Source organism: Rattus norvegicus, chromosome 11, assembly GCF_036323735.1.
Source record: "Rattus norvegicus strain BN/NHsdMcwi chromosome 11, GRCr8, whole genome shotgun sequence".
Lineage (NCBI taxonomy): Eukaryota > Metazoa > Chordata > Mammalia > Rodentia > Muridae > Rattus > Rattus norvegicus.
The window spans coordinates 90,852,970-90,870,815 of NC_086029.1; the positions used below are offsets into that span (position 1 = coordinate 90,852,970).

The 17,846-nt window shown below is 45.5% G+C and overlaps 1 protein-coding gene across 3 annotated transcripts in view; it reads left to right on the forward strand.

The window, feature by feature from the left end:
* The window catches only part of Masp1 (MBL associated serine protease 1), a 70,842-nt gene that overhangs the window by 13,889 nt on the left and 39,107 nt on the right, over positions 1-17,846 (forward strand). For all 3 annotated transcript variants that reach the window (XM_006248526.5, XM_008768804.4, NM_022257.2), the window contains exons 3-5: positions 10,444-10,621; positions 11,733-11,864; positions 14,146-14,342. In XM_006248526.5, coding sequence (XP_006248588.1) covers positions 10,444-10,621; positions 11,733-11,864; positions 14,146-14,342 — 507 coding nt within the window. The remainder of the gene's footprint in view (positions 1-10,443; positions 10,622-11,732; positions 11,865-14,145; positions 14,343-17,846) is intronic.

A 17,846-nucleotide genomic window follows, 5' to 3' on the forward strand; every position in this document is an offset into this window, starting at 1 on the left:
GCACAAGTCCCTCTGGAAAAGCCAAGTCTCAGTACCTGGTCTTTGCAGGACAAAGATGTGGTTTTGTTTCCCTTGGAGCACCTCTCAGGCTGGTTCTAGTCTGGAAAGGGCCTAGGCTTGTCTCTCAGCAATGCATTTATTTCTTAGGCAACAGTTTATCTATTCTGGTATTTTAGTGAAATTTGTAATATGGCATCGAGGGTTTCGAGACCTTGGGCAAGTCACCAGTGTGTTCAGGGTGCAGCTTTCTCAGGAATGGGAGGCTACCCGCTGGCTTTGCCATGACCTTACTATTTTTGCTGCTTTGAGACCCAGTGTCTTTTTCCCCAAGTCACATGGGTCAGTTTGCATCCTGCTGCATAATTAAGATAGAAGGCCGCTGACCTCAGTCTCTGACTTCATTGCAGCTCTGTGTTTACTTAGAACATGCTCATGACCTTGGGCCATGCTGACCCCAGCTACTGCTGTGGCTCTGCTCATTCTCTGGGACTGAACAGGAGGCCTTGGCCTCAGAAGGAAGTGAGAAATGGATGAAGTTTCTCTTGAGTGATAATTGTAGCCCAAGCTGGATTCTTCCCACTGGGGGCCTGCTAACTGAAGAGAACGAAGTGAAAATGAACTTCAGAAAGTGTGACCAGATCTTATTTTAAGCAGGAAATGCAAACGACGCAGGCTCTGGGGTGGTGAGACGAAACAGAAGGAAGAGCCTCACACCGGTCCAGGAAAGCCAGTGAATGTGGATGGACCCGTGTGACCTAGACGCTCTTTCTCTCTCTCTGGGGCACTGTGTACAGGGTGCGCGTCCGTGTCCTTTTGTGTCCACAGGAAACTGCTTGGCAAGAAGGTAGAAGTTAAACTTTCCTTACAGGCGAGGAAAGTGGGAAAGGTGTGCAATCAGGAAATGCTAGGCAGCTACAATTTTTTTTTTTTTTTTTTGGTTCTTTTTTTCGGAGCTGGGGACCGAACCCAGGGCCTTGCGCTTCCTAGGTAAGCGTACAATTTTAAGGTACAGGATCTGGGCTCCTGGATTTTATCCGCTGAGTAATGAGCCCACGGAAGCTGAGCCCGCGGAAGCTGAGGCGCGTGCTGGGCCGTGAACAAGGGAGACAGGGAAGCCTCATTGCCAAGGGAATATCTGAGCAAAGATAACAAAGAAGATCTTAGTCTTGTGTTTCCTGGAGAGAAAGCATCCCACGCAGGAAGGGAAATGTCTGCTGTGTAAGAAGAAGGAATTAGAAAGGCAAGAGGGTAGATGGGCCAGGGAGGGAGGCTAGGGAATGGGGCTCTTGCAAGATGCTGTAGGGATGAAAATAGTCTGACAGCTGCTTCTACACCCGATGTCTCCTTTGCCCTGACTCTCGGAGGCTAATATATTAATTAGTTTATTAATAATTAATTAATAATTAATGCAGATTGTATGTTCTGGAAAGCTGAGGCCTGGGGACAATGATACAAGCATTCGTAATTGAAGGAAAGTAGGGGGCGTGGGATGGACAAGGGATGGATCTTGGCACCTCATTCTTCTTTTGAATACAAAGGACATTAAAACCCCAGAAACAATGGTGGAACAATGGTAAAACAAATGAGAAACAATGAGTTTTCGTAGAATTTATTTATTTATAATATAGTTTGTTTAATTGTCATTTGGGGGAACTTAGCAATTAAGGATGGTTGTGTGACTGTTAAACAATTTGGGCAAAATCCTAGACAAGTTGACAGTTGGCTCTTGTACGCTAATAGGCATTTCCGGATTCACAGCACAACACAGCAGAATTGTGACAAGGACCCAGGGCCCTAGAATCGGTATTGCCAGTCCAGGTGAAGGATTTCTGTGCAAGGGTTTGAGGATATAAACAGGGTTGGTTGGAATAGGGTTCTGAGCTGTGGCAGTGAACATAATCGCTCATCCGCTCCTGCAAACTGCTGGAGAGGTTACTCAAAGCCAGGCTGATCACCGCCACCCCCCAGTCCAGACTGTGACATACCTTGAGCCTGGTAGCCCGTGCTATCTAACACAGCAGTCCTTTGTTTCATCCTGTCCCTAAGCTGTTTTCCTGCCCTGAGCCGTGGGGCCCAACCACCCTACACTACAGGGATTTGCATGTGAATGAGCAGCCCCCAATCCAGGAAGAGGTGAGAGGGAGGATTCTGACCCGTTCTTCACAAACTGGACGGATTGTAAATCCACCATGGCTCTCCTTCCTAGCTACTGTCCCGGAACCTCCTCCCTGCCCCACTGCAGCCTGCTCCAGCCCTCCAACCGAGATGTGGGGCACTGCTGCCTCCCACCTGCGGGAAGCCCGGATACCAATTCCCAGGCTCCGGGCCAGGCCCCTCCCCTGCCGGTCCTTTCTTCTCTCCCTGCCCATGCTGGTTTCTTCAGTTCGCTATCCTTCCTGGCACCGGTGGCAGCCACAGTCTCTCAGGACCTGGATGCTCTTTCTCAGGCCCCCTCATTCTTTATGGTGTCTGCCCTTTGCACAGAGACAGGACCTTCCTGCGGTGCTGTCAAGCTCCGTTAAGAGGTTTTACTGTGGTTAGCTGAAAAATACAGTAAAATAAGACCACTGTGGGGGGTAGGGGTGGGGGGGATATCAGTACACCAGGGCCATTAGGATGTAACGTAAAACCAGACTCAGTTTCCCCACCTAGGAAATAAAAAGTGTACACTTCAACTCTCTTTTCCAACTCTGACAGTTGATACAATTTGTCTGATTCCAATTATTTGACCAGAGTTGGAAGTCGTGTGAATTTTATCTCAGGTTTGCTACGCACAGGCTGTGTAGCCTTTGAGGAATTCATATGACCTGTCTCTGCTTGAAACCGTGATGTCTCTCTGAGTCATACTCAAGACTAGGAGAAGTAACACAGAGCTGAAGATGTTGCACGGGAATAAAGATGAGTCACCGTCTTATTTGTTTTTATTTAGGGAGTTGTTTATTCGTTGAGACGATGTTGTCTCGCTGTGTAGCTCCCTCATCCTGGAGCTCACAGAGATCCCCTTCATGAGCCACCACTCCTGGCTGTTCATCATTTGTTTTTTTAAGGCCACATGGTGTGGGGCCAGGACTGAAGCATTGACACCCCCACCCCCACCCCCATGTCCACCCCTGACCCCAGCACATCTATCTGAAGTCAAGTAAAATCTCCCAGCTATGTGACTTTACAGGACTGGCTTTCAAGAGCCTTTTAACGATCGCTGGCACGCCAGACCACCTTTCCCTTCAGGGTCAAGATATCGTCTGATGTCGGCTACATTTACTTAATTTGCTTCCACCATTTTCTTTAACTGAAATGTGAAGCCACTTGTTAGAGTTGCAAGACTAGTGTGTCATCCACTGGCCTGGTCCCTGCCGGTGAACATGGTTCCCTTCTTACCAAATGCCCCATTATACTTTTGGGTCCATTGGGGTTCATATATATATTCTGCCTATGAAGGGAAATATATTAAATATTTATCATTCAAGTCTGGCTTATTAGAGCAATGTATCTTCAAGCCCAAGTTTCTTTTAAGTCTAAAAGCAAAGAAGAATTACCTGTAGTTTGACTCTAATTCCCTCTGCTTTTTACTCTGGTTTAAGTCAGTGTTTAGTCAGTGTACGTACGTACGTGTGTACACAAGGTTACATCCCACGTAGAAGACCAAGGAATAACTTAATCAAGTGGTCTGATCAGCCTTGGAAGGTACACATTTCTTATTTCCTCAGATGCTAGTATAGGGGGTATCCTTGGTTTATGGTTAAGGGTGTAGAAAAGGCTAAAGATGAAGAGGGTGGCTTTTAAGACCCCAGGAATCTACTAGATTGTCATACTCAAAATGTCCACTCACAAACGTCAGATTTACTCATCGTCCCCAAACACTTCTTTCACAGCCTTGTCCCCACAAATTCTCTTTCACTGTGTAACAAACCACCCCAGCCCTGCATAGCTGAATATCATTCCATTTCTTCAGACTCCTGTGGTCAGGAATTTGATCTGGACTGAGTGGAATGGTCCTTTCCTGGGTTAGCTTAGGGTCAACTAAGCATCAACACTGTTCAGAGATTCACTGAGATTCATAGGTACAAAATTATCTCACATACTCACCTGGTGGTTAAAGGGAGTCAACTGGGTGTTCTAGGAATTGCTTGTAGAAAATGCATCGCCAGCCCCCATCACTTTTATACTCCAATGGGCCTCCTAAGGTTTCTTCTTGTGGTGACTTCAGAGTAGGGTTTCAGATGTGAAATAGTGATAAGAGAAAAGAGTCAATTAACTATATATATATATATATATATATATATATATATATATATATATATATATATATTATGCTGGGCAGCAGTGGCACAGCCTTTAATCCCAGCACTTGGAGACAGAAGCAGGTGGATCTCTGTGAGTTTGAGGCCAGCCTGGTCTACAGAGTAAGATCCAGGACAAGGTTACATGGAGAAGAAACCTTGTCTTAAAACAAGCAAACAAACAAACAAAACAACAAAACAAAAACAACAGCAACAGACCAACCGACCAACCAAGCAAACAAAAACCAAACCAACTAAAGAATAACATTAAAGGAATAGCATGTAGGGTCTACTCAGGAACATCACCCCCGTCTAAGAACTACAGTGATGGTGATTTCCTTGCTAAAAATTTCCTAAGAATATTTCCAGGTTTTTGCTAACTCTCAATTAATCCGACACCAAATGGACTCCTGAATGTTTACTAAGTTCACACGAACTTAACTATTGTATCTACTTCTACCGTTAGAGTTTGTTCCAAATACAGCTGAGGTAGGAGAAATTCACAGGGTAAAAAAAAAACGATTAGTGGGAAACATCAGGGTTGGTAGGTATTGTAGATAATCTGATGGAACAAGCTGCTTGCCGAAGCCAGGCCAGGGTGCTGAAACATCCCTGGAGACCAGTGCAGGCTAAGAAAACGCATCAGGGTACCTAAGAGCATGGGCAGACGAGTCCATTCCAAATGGCCTTTGCAGGGATCTCGCTAACAGTGGATTTTGCACACATGGGCTTAACGGAGAACTCAGAAGCTTCACTAAAGCTGAGACAAGAAAAGAGTCTTTGTCAGTAGCTACAAAACTGTGCAGCCTCAGTTTAGAAAATGCATGTCCCTTCGAACATGCAATGTCCTTTTGTCAGCACCAGTCACCAGTCCAGGAGCTCAGCCCAGGAGCATCAAAGTCACATGGCAGAAGGCTCTGTGTTCAGGAAGGGAGGCGCCAGCTGCAGGTTCTCTGAGAAACGATATACCACAGACTCAGGACAAAACCACTCATGCCCTTTCCAAACACTAAGCAGAATTTCGTCTAAGTGCATCGTGGGATCAGGCTTGAAGTTCGGGGTCCCGTAATCTAAACCATGTCTATGGGCGGATGAAACACTCAGAGCGGGCGTGTGTGTGCAGCTTCTCTTTGACACAGATCCCTGAACCTGCAGGGAAAGTTATTCGGCCCACAGTGCCGGAGTGTCTGATTCTCTTTGTGATGTAAGAATATGGACATAGTAAAGTCCTCCCCAAAAAGTGGGAGGGATGGAAATATCAGCTCTGTGTTGTCTGCTCAAGATCTTAGGGATGGACCCAGTTCTGCTCTCTGAACAGGAGTCCCAGTCCCATGCTCTCTGTGGCTCTGGATTACTGTCTTGGTTCTGCGTCTGGCTTCACCTTCAACGACATCCTTTCCTTCCCCTAAGTCAGAGCTCAAGTTTGCACCCAGGAGCTCTCAACCTACTTGAACCCAACCTCATCTCATTTGAATTGTCCCGTCATTTCTAGTTGAAGCTGGCACATTCCCCTTAATGTCTCTTTTGAGTCTTCTTGATTCGAGAATAGAATTCTTTATATAAAACAACAACAAAACAACAGCAAACAATAACAAGCAGGGTTGTTTTCCCAGGTGGCTTTTGTGCTTAGAAGGCACTTCAGAGTCTGTAAGAGTCATATCTGACCTCTGGTTTGGGTGATAGGACATTCCACACTCAGCCTCAAGTCCTTCAGAGGTCAACACACAGGTCCTTAACACCACGCCTTTGACCTCACCCTTGCCTTGCAGCTACTTTTCTTTCTAGTGAAAGGACCAATCCCCAACCCCTTCCCTTCTCTAAGTCATTACACTTCTGAAAGCTCAGTGGATACTTGCTTCTTCTTGATAACTAGGTCGTGCACAGCCAACAGCGCATGCCCACACGTAGTACTCCATTGCTGTCTTCTTACCAGAAATACCAACCCACTGTACTAATGCTCCATCTTCTAAGCTACCACAACTGAATTCCCAATTGATTCCCCACCATAGGGCTCGCGCATGCTCTTTTTGGCAAGACTCCAATAGTGGTTTCCTTACCACTCTTCTTGAGTTCATTATATTCCCCCAAGCCAATGGCCATGGACATTCCAGCCTGTTACCATTCAATCAGGAGAGTTGAATCAGAGTCTCTGTGAGCATGTAAGATCATGAATGTTAGAGCTCATTTGTAGGAATAATTAGGGGAGTTGGGAGAAGAATGTTGGGAGTGGGAAGTTTGAGGGACACAGAGGAAGCTACCAAGCAGTTCTCCTAAAGCCCTGGTTTCGGTGGAAAGGTTGACATCTACAAAGGAATCTAATTAAGGAGATCTCTAGAACTCTTGGCTCAAAGACGACAGCACCTTTCAAGGTCCACATTCACATATCTGATGGCAGTTCCAGGCCCCTGCTGCTCCTCGGAGCCTATAGTGGGAGGGGAGCGCTGGGTATAGAGTAGAGGAATAAGAAGACAAGTTAAAACATACTAGGTCCTCTCCATTTGCCCAAAGCAACATTATCAGAGTTACGGCTACTGCCTTCCAGATTCGCACAAGCTCCTCTTTGGAACAGTCCTAGAATTATACAGGAAGGAAATCCTAGGGCCCCAGATCAGCTAAATTATTAATAAGGTATTTCAGCACGGATGCTGATGTCTGCCTAAAATAATCATGAAATGTTCTTCACAGGCCCAGAGTAGGTTTCAGAAGGGTTTTGGTGTCGCATTTGCGTGCTCTACAACTGAGTTACGTCTAGTCGCCCCTAAAGGTTTCCTGGACCCTCTCAGCTGGACACATCTGTTTTCCTTCCTTAAAGCCCAAGGCTGCCCGTTTTAAGTACAGTTATTACACCCTGGCAATATCATAGGGCACTCATTTGAGCATTTCTATTATTTTCCTACTAAATTTCACATCCCCGAAGGCAGGATGCATGCTTGCTAGCTCATGTAACAGAATAAGTAATTCTTAGCAGTGTTCATATTATAGTCCAGACAGAAATCAGGACAATTAAGTTAAAAGAAACCAAACTGACGACACGCAGCCACATGCCCTAAATAATAATGGCTCACAACAAGACGGTTGCCATCCTACAAAATGGGAAGTGCAGAGTCTGTGATCGTCAGTCACAGGGGCCTCTAGTTATGCATTCCATGTTTTCACATGATAAGTTACCCCCGACACACTGATACGATGAGCCCAGATACAAGGACAGTCAAAACAGAAGCCACAGCTCAATCTTGCTATACTCAGAGGCAAATGATCTTGCAGCCCTTTGTAACAGTGGGATATAAATGTTTACCAGGGTCACCAAGACTTCTATTTAGGTTATGGCTCGAGCCACATTCTCTCTGGGAGGAAAAAAAAAAACATGAGCCGAAGATAAGGTTGCAAGAGGCTCTAGAGCCAGGAAAGTTGTTTGGCTGAGTGTCTGTGTCCTTTGTCACACTCTGTGTCACACTCCCTGTGTTGATGCCTCTTCCCTGAGTCCCAGGACTGTCTCAAAAGCAAAACATGATATCAGGAGTGTTATCTCTCTGCTCTTCTGCACTCACTTCCCCTCCGGGCCTCGGCTTCCTCTGGAAGAAGAGAAACTGAATCTCTTGCAGGTCCTCCTCTTCAGCAGGATGCCCCGCTTCTATTCTGGGCTGCAGGCTAAATTCTTAGGACCTCAGGCTGCCTCTTGTCTGCTTCTACAAATCCCTGTGACTCAGTTTTCTTGGCTTTCTGCTAGAGCATACATTCCTGTTCTCTAGCCTGGGGTAGCCCTTGGGTGGTGAACGCTTACCGTCTTGAAAAGAGCCTTAATCCCAAAAGTTGTGAGGAGGGAGGAAAGTCATTCTAGGTCCCCAGTAGCTCTCTATCCCAGATTATCTGTGGCTGACTTTGCTTGAAAGAGCCTGTGCCCTGCCCTCTGCAAAACCCAAGAGGCTGCAGGACTTCCAGGCTACAGAAAGGTTTCTGGGCTGGAGTCCTTATTGCTTAAGTCCTGACAGTTCATTGGTGTTCAATTTTCAACGGTTTCTACAGGGTTCGTAAGCACGCTGATCTTCACCAGTCATTGTAGATCTGTGTGTTGAGATGTCCACAGACCTACAGGTCTATTCTCTTACGGGGCTAGAAACCACTAACGCCAGGTTAGAACATTGGGGTTTTTGCACTTACCCATGGGAGAATCTCTTCCACCTGTCCTTCTTCTAAATCCATTAAATCTTTTTTCTACTGAATTCCAACAAGAGCAGTATCAATGGGTTCTAGTTTATAACATTAAAAACGGGCAGATGGAAAGTAAGGCTACTTCTGTACACTAAGTAGACCACTTCGTAAAAGAGATATAAAACCTACAGAGGCCTACAGCCGAACAGGGCAAACAATAGATGGGTTCAGTATCCCGAGGGTCCCAGTCTAATGTAGTATAATGGCGTTTGACATTTGTGATGTTGGAGCTCACCAAGGAGAGCTTAGTGTATTCTACTTAAGAAAATAATGGTTCACATAAAAAAAAACCTTTTATTTGAAAGCGAGCGCTCTCCCCTAATAGAAAAGGATTTTAAGGATTACTGTTAGAAAACTTTCGGTTATCTGGAAACCCCCCACTAACCACAATAGCAGCTGGAAGGCTGAGGAGTGGCAGCTCAGCTGTGTAAAGAAAGGCACATTCTGCAGCCTGGAGTCTGTGGGAGATCGCTACTATCTGCAGGGAGAGAACAAATAGCAAGGCCCTGAGCTCATCTTCTGTTTACACTTCAGTTCCCGACATTAGTGATTAATTGTCCTTGTGTTTTGTTGCCAGGGCAAATTGCCTTCCTTCTTATTTTAAATAAATAAACCATTAGTTTCAAAACAGAAGTGTCAGATGTCAAGATATTCTGCCATACTAGCTATGGGACAGAACAATGGACTCATTAGAAGCCACTCAAGACAGACGGCCTTTGAGAACTTTCTTTTAGTGACAGAAACCATTCTCCATAGGATCTTTTCCTGTAGGTTGGTTAAAACATCAGTGCAGATGTTAACAAACAGAAACACAAGCTGAAAGGAGTCAAGCGAGCTGTAAGTCGCTCGGGTAAGGAAGCAGGTTAAATGCACATAGACGAATAACACCGCCAACCAGCTGTTTCCCCAAACCAGACACATAAAGTCAACTTTCGGCAAGCAACAGATTATCTCTATTTTGTTATCCATATTTTCACAGGGTCCCTGGCTTTTCCAAAGTAAGGAACTCTTTTATCAAGGAGGGAAAAATTGAGTCTGATTTCAATATGTACACGCATGAAATTTCCGGACGCCTCCAAAAGCAGTTTCTAAATGTTTCAGGACTACCTATTAAATATAGTTATGAGTACATGACTTCTCGCTCAAAAAATGTTAATGTCTTCCACTCGCAGCATTGACGTCACCAAAGGTCAACCACAACGGGCTGCAATGTCCTTTCCAACACAGTCTCCTCCTGCAATTTTCACCGACTCTCTGGCTCCTTGGAGTCCTCATAATGTGTCTTGAAGTTTTAGTTTTTGTTAGCAAATATTTATTGGATAAATAACTGTGTGCCAGGTTCTATTCCGCGGGCTGGGGAAATGGCTATTAAAACAAAGCACTCTTACTGTCCAGTAGCTTGTGCTGCACTGGGAAGCCTTCAAGCCCTGACTGCTTCTGTGAATTCGCTCATCACACGGTTCCAGCCCCACTTGTGTCTGCTCAGCAGAACACCACCATCCCTCAGAGCTTTCACCACCCCGTCTCCTCGCGCTTTGTTCGGTGGCAGGCACACCCTGGATGCTCTGTGACTGACTTACTGTGCCTAGTGTTTCTTTTTCCTGTTAGCGTGGTTAGCGCGGTAGAATCCACTTGTGAGGCTATCTAGCTCTTTTCAAGTTGTCCACGGAGTTGTTTTCAATGAATAACTCACTCAGACGGCAGTGAGGCTGCGCACACCAAGTGCCTGCGGAGGGAATCGAACAGAACGAATGGAACTGATCACATGACCACATTTCCGCTTACACCAGTCCCATGTGGTCTGAAGATCTGACCGTTCCTAGCTCCCTCTGTTTGAGTTTCCAACGCTGCCTCATCTGCTTGTGGCCAGCCCTGTCCTCGGTCTTCTCGGAGATCCAGAGAGAGGCTGACATGGGAAAGCACTCATTTTATCCCTTTTCATTTGACCCCAAAGGTAGAAACCGAAGACCAGGTGCTGGCAACCTTCTGTGGCAGGGAGACCACCGATACCGAGCAGACCCCGGGCCAGGAAGTGGTTCTTTCGCCTGGTTCCTTTATGTCTGTCACTTTCCGGTCAGATTTCTCCAATGAGGAACGATTCACAGGTTTTGACGCCCACTACATGGCTGTAGGTAAGTCACCTCTCCATCAGGTCTCCCCTTGTCTCTAGAGATGAACACTGCCTTGGGCTCTCGCCTTAATGACACCCACCCGTGGATTCTGCCTGCGGTGACTTCCTGCATTTTTGTATCGCAGATCCACTTGTCTAGTTAGCTACCACTCAGCCAACAATCCTGTTTTGATATATTCAAAGTAACGGCAGACATCATTATATCGCTTCCTTGTTCAACACCTAGTAATAATGTATTGTTTCACTGTAGAATATAAAGTAAAATGTACAAATCTTTCATATGCATTTCTTGTATTTTGAAATGAACATCAGAATATAATACAGTTGGGGACAGTATAAAGTTGCTAAGACTGGTCCATGTTTTTGTAGCTCCCTGGACAGAACGGTGCTCCACAGTGTTAATGGATACACTGTAATGCTTTTGTGCATTCCCCATGGAGGGATACCTAGGCTTTGCATAGTTTTTTACACTCCTTATAAGATAAGGAGACTCACTGGTTTGAGGACAGCTGTGTTTAGTCTTATAAGAAATTGCCAGATTTTCTCCAAAGAAAATATCAGTGTATGACATTTATGGTGGCTCCATGTCCTCATCAACATTAAATGCTGTCAATCATTTCCCCTCATCTTTATTTACTGTGGTGAATATGTGTGGCTTTAATTGTATCCTTTGATACTAATAATGGTGGGCATCTTTTTTATAGACTTACTGGCCACTTATATGCCTATAGGAGAAACGGATGCTCAAACACCTAGGACTCAATCTGTATCAGGGGACGGAGGGGATGGGGTGTGGTGGTGAGCCAAGCTGTCTCAGTTTCACCATCCACAGGATAAGGCTGGTGACCCAGGGTGGTAATTATCAACTATCATAACCATGTGGTAATTACCTCTACCAAGACTCAGATTGGTGAGGTTCAAACCTAGCTCTCTGAGATCTTGGGCAAGTTGCCTAACTTCTCTGTGTTCTACTTACCTCATTTGATGAATGGTGACAATGGCCACCTCTGAGCTTTACACAGAATCAAATGCAAGAAAGGTGTGACCCTTATAAATATGGCTTTAATCATCACACATGTGGTGGCTGATGGGAGGCTCTGGCTGCCCCACAGATGTGGATGAGTGCAAGGAAAGGGAAGATGAGGAGCTGTCCTGTGACCACTACTGCCACAACTACATCGGCGGCTACTACTGCTCCTGTCGCTTTGGCTACATCCTCCACACAGACAACAGGACCTGCCGAGGTAGGGCCTCGGGATAATTCCGTGCTGTGTCATGCTATGTGGCATGTTCCAATAAGGTTGGGTAAGATCTTAGTGTAAACCATTAAAAATAAATAAGTCAGGGCTGGAGAGACAACCCTCAGAGTAAAGATCTTGCTGGACAAGCAGGAAAATGTACCTCTGCACTCATGGGCTGGTCCTTTTGATGCATGTCTCTGGGGGGACAGAGATGAGTAGACTCCCAAGAGTGTGCTGGCTCCCCACTCTAACAGAAACAAAACAGTGAGCCAGCTCTAGGTTCAGTCAGAAACCCTCTCCCAAACTTAGACAGAGAGCAAGAGAGGAAAACAAGTGACATCGAACTCCGGTCCCTGTATCATCTGGTCCCTGTATTACACACACACACACACACACACACACACACACACACACACAGAGAGAGAGAGAGAGAGAGAGAGAGAGAGAGAGAGAGAGAGAGAGAGGCGCAGATAGACAGACAGACACAGAGAGGAGAGAAACACAAAGAACATTTTTTAAAAAAGAAGTCAAGAATACATACACCGTATAGTTGCTGCACTGACTCCCCATTAGGAGCTCATGATCCACTGTCAGAGGGGCTCTGAAATTGAGCTGTCTTTCCTGGGCAGAAAGTCTGTTCCATTCATTTCTGTCTCCTCTCCTGCAAATAGCCAACCTGTGCCAGTTATGAGAAACATGGGTTTTCCAGCCCATTCCCTCTGAGCCATAAGCCTTTCCCTTTTGGGTGTCAGCAGCTCCTCTTTCCCTCTCTAACAGAGAGAACCACAGACCACAGGACGGAGGAGGGAAGATGATAAAGACAGCAAGAAAAGGGCCTCGTTTGCTCTCTCGCTGTATCACCTTCTAGCATCGTGGCTTCTGCTTGCCAGCTCAGGTTGGAGCTGAGATGCTTCCCTTGCCCAAAGTGAAGGACTGTGGAGCATCGCTCAACACAGGGAGAACAGATTCTAAAGCAACTCAGAGGGGTGGTAGAACTTAGAACATTTAGGGGACTTGCCCATGGGTTAGAACGACCCTGGTAAGACCCTGGTAACTTAGAGAGGGCTCACTGGAGGAAGCCAACGCTGCAGGCAACAGTTCTTTACTTCCTCCTTCAAAACTTGCTAACTAAAGTTGAATGCCTTCTATATTAGCCCATCATCATAAAGTAGTAGCATCAAAAGGAAATTTTCACAAAGAAAATTATGAAAGCTCAGGGTCAAGGATTCTGACTTTTTTTCATCCTGACCCCAAGAACCGTTTTTAGAAAGCTACGGGTATCAGTCTATGCTTATGAACTACATATCTGTCTGTGCACAGGGAATAAGGAGAGTTAAGATTTCCCAAGAATCATTTCTAACCCCCAGGCGGGTGACACATCCCTATGAAGATGCTAGAGGTAGAAAGTGAAAACAGATGGAGAGTCAAGCAGCCTTGTTTCTGCAGCTCCTGGTGGAACTTTACATTAGTCATGCTTGCCCTTCTGGGCTACTGTTTCTTCATTTGCAAAATGAACCGAATGAACAAAGGCTTACAAAACATGAACAGGACAGGCCTGGGAGGGGCCCGCCCAAAGGACCAAGGCTCAGAAGTCTAGAGTGGGCTAAGTCATGGATAGGTTCCCAGGGTATTGGATAGCCAGAACAAAGCAGAATCCTGTAGTTCAGAAAGCTCTGTTAAGTATGGCAAGGAGTCAGTAAAAGAATGTATGACGTGATGTCAGAGAAGACGGAGCTATTTGACCAACCAGAGACAGGCAGGAGCTGGGCATTGAGGGTGTGGGGGTAGAGGGGAGTCGGGAAGGTGGAGGGGAGTAGAGAGTAGGAAGGACTTTTCTTAGATGAGGACCAAGAGTGACTTTGAACAGAAATCTGAAAGAAGTGTGGGCAAAGGAGGAAGGAAGACCCAAAGAGGTCTGGACACAGCGTCTGACCCCTCCATCTCAAAACTGTTCTTTCTCAGAGTGGCTGCCTGCCTCTGCCAGAGGATCCCATGGCAAGGGTCATCATCCAGTGTAAGCCCACCTGGAGAGAGACTTAGAAAGTCTGTGATTGAGTCTTGACTGCAGATTTTCCCACCGGTGATGGTGGATGAACCATAACCTTCCGCAGAGTTTCAGGGTCCCAGGAAAATGGGAATTCCTTATCTGCCCACCTCCTGGGAACGCTGGAAAGATTACACAGTGGCAGAGAAGCAGGGTGCGTGTGTGTGTGTGTGTGTGTGTGTGTGTGTGTGTTTGATCTGTATCAGTAGTGTGCCATTTTCTCTGTTGTGTTTTCCACAGTGGAATGCAGTGGCAATCTCTTTACCCAGAGGACAGGCACAATCACCAGCCCGGATTACCCCAACCCTTACCCCAAGAGCTCTGAATGTTCCTATACCATTGACCTGGAGGAGGGCTTCATGGTTACCCTGCAGTTTGAGGACATTTTTGACATTGAAGACCATCCCGAGGTGCCCTGTCCCTATGACTACATTAAGGTAATTGTGCAATAGCTGTTTGTCCCAAGGGTGCATCTTGGCTCAACTGGGAAAAGTCAGAGTGCCAGGATTTTGGCTCTTCACAGCTTCTCCGAGGTCTGGAAGCCGAGCCACTTGCTTTCCAGAATGATTATTTAAAGTGATATCTTGGTGTCATTAGATGCAGATTGGGATCTCCTCCGGTCCCAAACAGGCTCCCTAGCCAGTAGGGTAATATGAGGTAAAGAATCACAAAGTCAAATAGTTAAGGAATGTCCCCTGAGACACATTCAGCACTATAGTGTGCACCCTGCGCAGTCACATGGGGCCTTGCCCTCAAAAAGGACTCATGCTTGGATTAATGGGTTGTAGTTGCCATCTTGAACTTCATGATACACCCTGGAAAACGTGCTCACATTTTTGGTTTGTACCTGATCCCACACATTATGCTGGTGGTTTTGTTTGAGGGATGAGATAATTATGAAGGCAATAATGAGGGAGAAGAGCCCAAGGCCAATACCTGCAACATTTGAAGTTATTCTAATTGTATCAGCCAAACACAAGGTAACTTAAGTTTGAGTTTTGGCTAGGAATGGTAAGAGAAATGGTTTTCAGATGTGCAGGGAATATGATCAGAAGTTCTTAGAGCACTAGAAGTACCTAGAAATTCCTACATGAAGTGTCTGAGTGAAGCAGAATATTGGGCTTTGATTTCGCAGGAGATGCTGAACCCAAGAGAAATATAGGTGCCCCTGACTGTGTAGACAGGTGCTGGTTTAAGCTGTGTGGATTCTGAGCTGTTCAAGAAAACAAAAGAGATGGGAACTGGGGCCCACAAGTTCTGAGACGTAGACACAGGGAGCAGTGGCAGAAGCAGAGAAGCACAGGAACCCCTGTGAGAAAGCTCAAGAACTTGATATCTGGCTTGCTCCTTAGTGAATCAGAAGCTAAGAGGGGTCATGGCTGCAGCTGACTCAGCAGGAAACACGGGCCTGCTGGTGTTGCTGTGGATAAGGCGCTCCCAACACAACAGCATGCATTGACTCTTATCACACTTCGGTAGACCAGAAGTCCCAAGTAGGCTCTATTGGCTCTCTACTTGGAGTCCCATAGGATTAAATTCAAGACATCGATTTGATGGGACTCTTACCTTGAGGCTCTGAGAAACAAACCACTTCCAAGGTTATCTGAGCTGGTGGCAGAGTTTTATTCCTGACCTTTGCAGGACTCAAGTGTCATACTGGTACCAGAAACTGCTCCCAGTTTCTTCTGTATTGCTCCCTGAGGAGTCTCTCTTGTTAGCCTTGTGAAATTCAAAAGCCTCTGTACAGTAGAGGAAACCATAGGCATAGTAAAGAGGCATCCAACAGCTATACATCTGACAGAGGACTGATGTCTAAAGTATTCAAAGAACTCAAAAAACTAAACATAAAAAGGGCAACAACCCAATGTTTAAAAAATGAACCAGAACAGAGAACTCTCAAAAGAAGAAATAGAAGTGATTAAAACAACCAAAAAAAATTTTAAGTGTTCAACAGCCTTGGCCATTGAGAAAAGCAAATTAAAATTACTTTGAGATTTTATCTTGCCACAGTCAGAATAGCCAAGATCCAGAACACAAGTGACAGCAAGTTCTGTGAGGTTGAGATTATTAGCCATTAGTGGGAGCATAAATTGATACAGCCACTGTCGAAAAAAAAATCAGTGTAGAGCAGAGGTTTTCAACCTGTGAGTCAAGAGCCCACTGGAGGTTGAACAACGGTTCACAGGAGTCATCTAAGAGCAACAGAAAGCAGGAGCATAAATTCATAACAGCAGCAAAATTACAGTTATGAGGTAGGAACAAAAACCATGAGGAACTGGATTAAAGGATTGCAACATGAAGAAGGTTGGGAACCACTGATCTAGAGGTTCCTCAAGAACTAGAAGCAGAGTCACTAAACAAGCCAGATCTATCACTCATTGGTATCTGCTCAAAGGATCTATATCCTACTACAGAGATAACCGATCGCCCATCTTCAACTGCTGCTCTAGTCACAGTAGCTAGGAGGACATGGTCTCCTAGATGTCTATCAACTAATGAGTAGGTACTGAAAATGCCAGACATAGATACAAGGAAATTCTATTCAGTAATAAAGAAAGGTGAGACTCTCAGGTAAATAGATGGAATTGGGGGAAAATAATCATTGAGTGAAGTCACCCAATCCTAGAAAGATAAGTATCACATGTCCACTCTCACTTGTGAATGCTAGCTTAGAATTTTGAGATGTACGTGTTTATTTTGGAGTAACTGTAGAAGCCAGGAAACTAGAAAGAGGCCATGGCAGGGTGAGAAGTGGGGTTTTAAGGGAGGGCAGATAACAGGGGACAGGTGGTATGGGATGAAAGAAGGTTCTAGAAAGGTTCAAGTGGGCATTGGGTTAGGAGGGTAAGGCAAAGGAGGTTAGGGAGGTGTCCCAGCTAATCTTATGTCACCTTGACACGGGCTAGAGGCATCTGAAAGTATGGGACCCCAACTGAGAAAACGCCTCCCATGAGATTGGGCTGTAAGCGAGTCAGTTGAACATTTTCCTAATTAGTGTTTGATGGGCGGCCTATTGTGAATGGCTGGTGGTCCTGTGTTCTATAAGAAAGCAGCCTTGAGCAAGCTATGGGTTGCAAGCCAATAAGCAGCAAACCTCCATGGCCCCTGTATCAGCTCCTGCCTCAAGTTTCTGCACTGCTTGAGTTCCATTCCTGACTTCCTCCAACAATGGACAATGATATGAAAGTATAAGCCAAATAAATCCTTTACTCTCCTGCTTGCTTTTGGGGGTGATTTGCTAGCACAGAAATAGTAACCCTAACTAAGACAGGAGGAATAACCAACACTAAAGATGTTTGAAAGAGCCATTTTAGAGGTTTTATTTATTTGTTTGTGTGTTTGTTTGTTTGATTGTTTGGTTGGTTTATACATTTGGAGTCACCCAAATGGGAAAATAATGCTCCTCCCAGAAGCCATGGTTATCAAACAAAACACCCAGTGGCGGGTGTAGGACACTACCCTTCAAGTTGTTAGTCAGAGAGATCCCTTAGAACCCTGATAAACAAAACAAGCTATTGTCATTTGCTCTTTGCCACCCATCAGAGCTAAATGGTAAGACTCTGTTGCTGAAGACACCCTACACTTGACTCACAGGTCATGGAGAAGTCAAGCAGGTCCTGACCTAGTAGTTTCTTTTTGGCTAGCTTTCGTGGTACCTGTGGTGCCATTGAGGTTGCTGAGGGAGAATAGGCATACCCAGGTGTAAGCCTTGTGATCTATAATAGGATTTTTGCAAGATATGCCCTTGGGTGCAATAGTGGCATAAAAGTTATGGGGTGACCTGTTGCCCTAGCCCTGAGCTCTGCAAAAAACGATCCCTGGGGATAGGGAGTAAGAAAGTGCAGGAATCAATGACCCAGATCCCGGGAGCCAGGTAAGAAGCAGAGGCAGACTCTTTTAATGAATTTAATGATTCCCCTTGGTCCCCAACTATTTCTCCT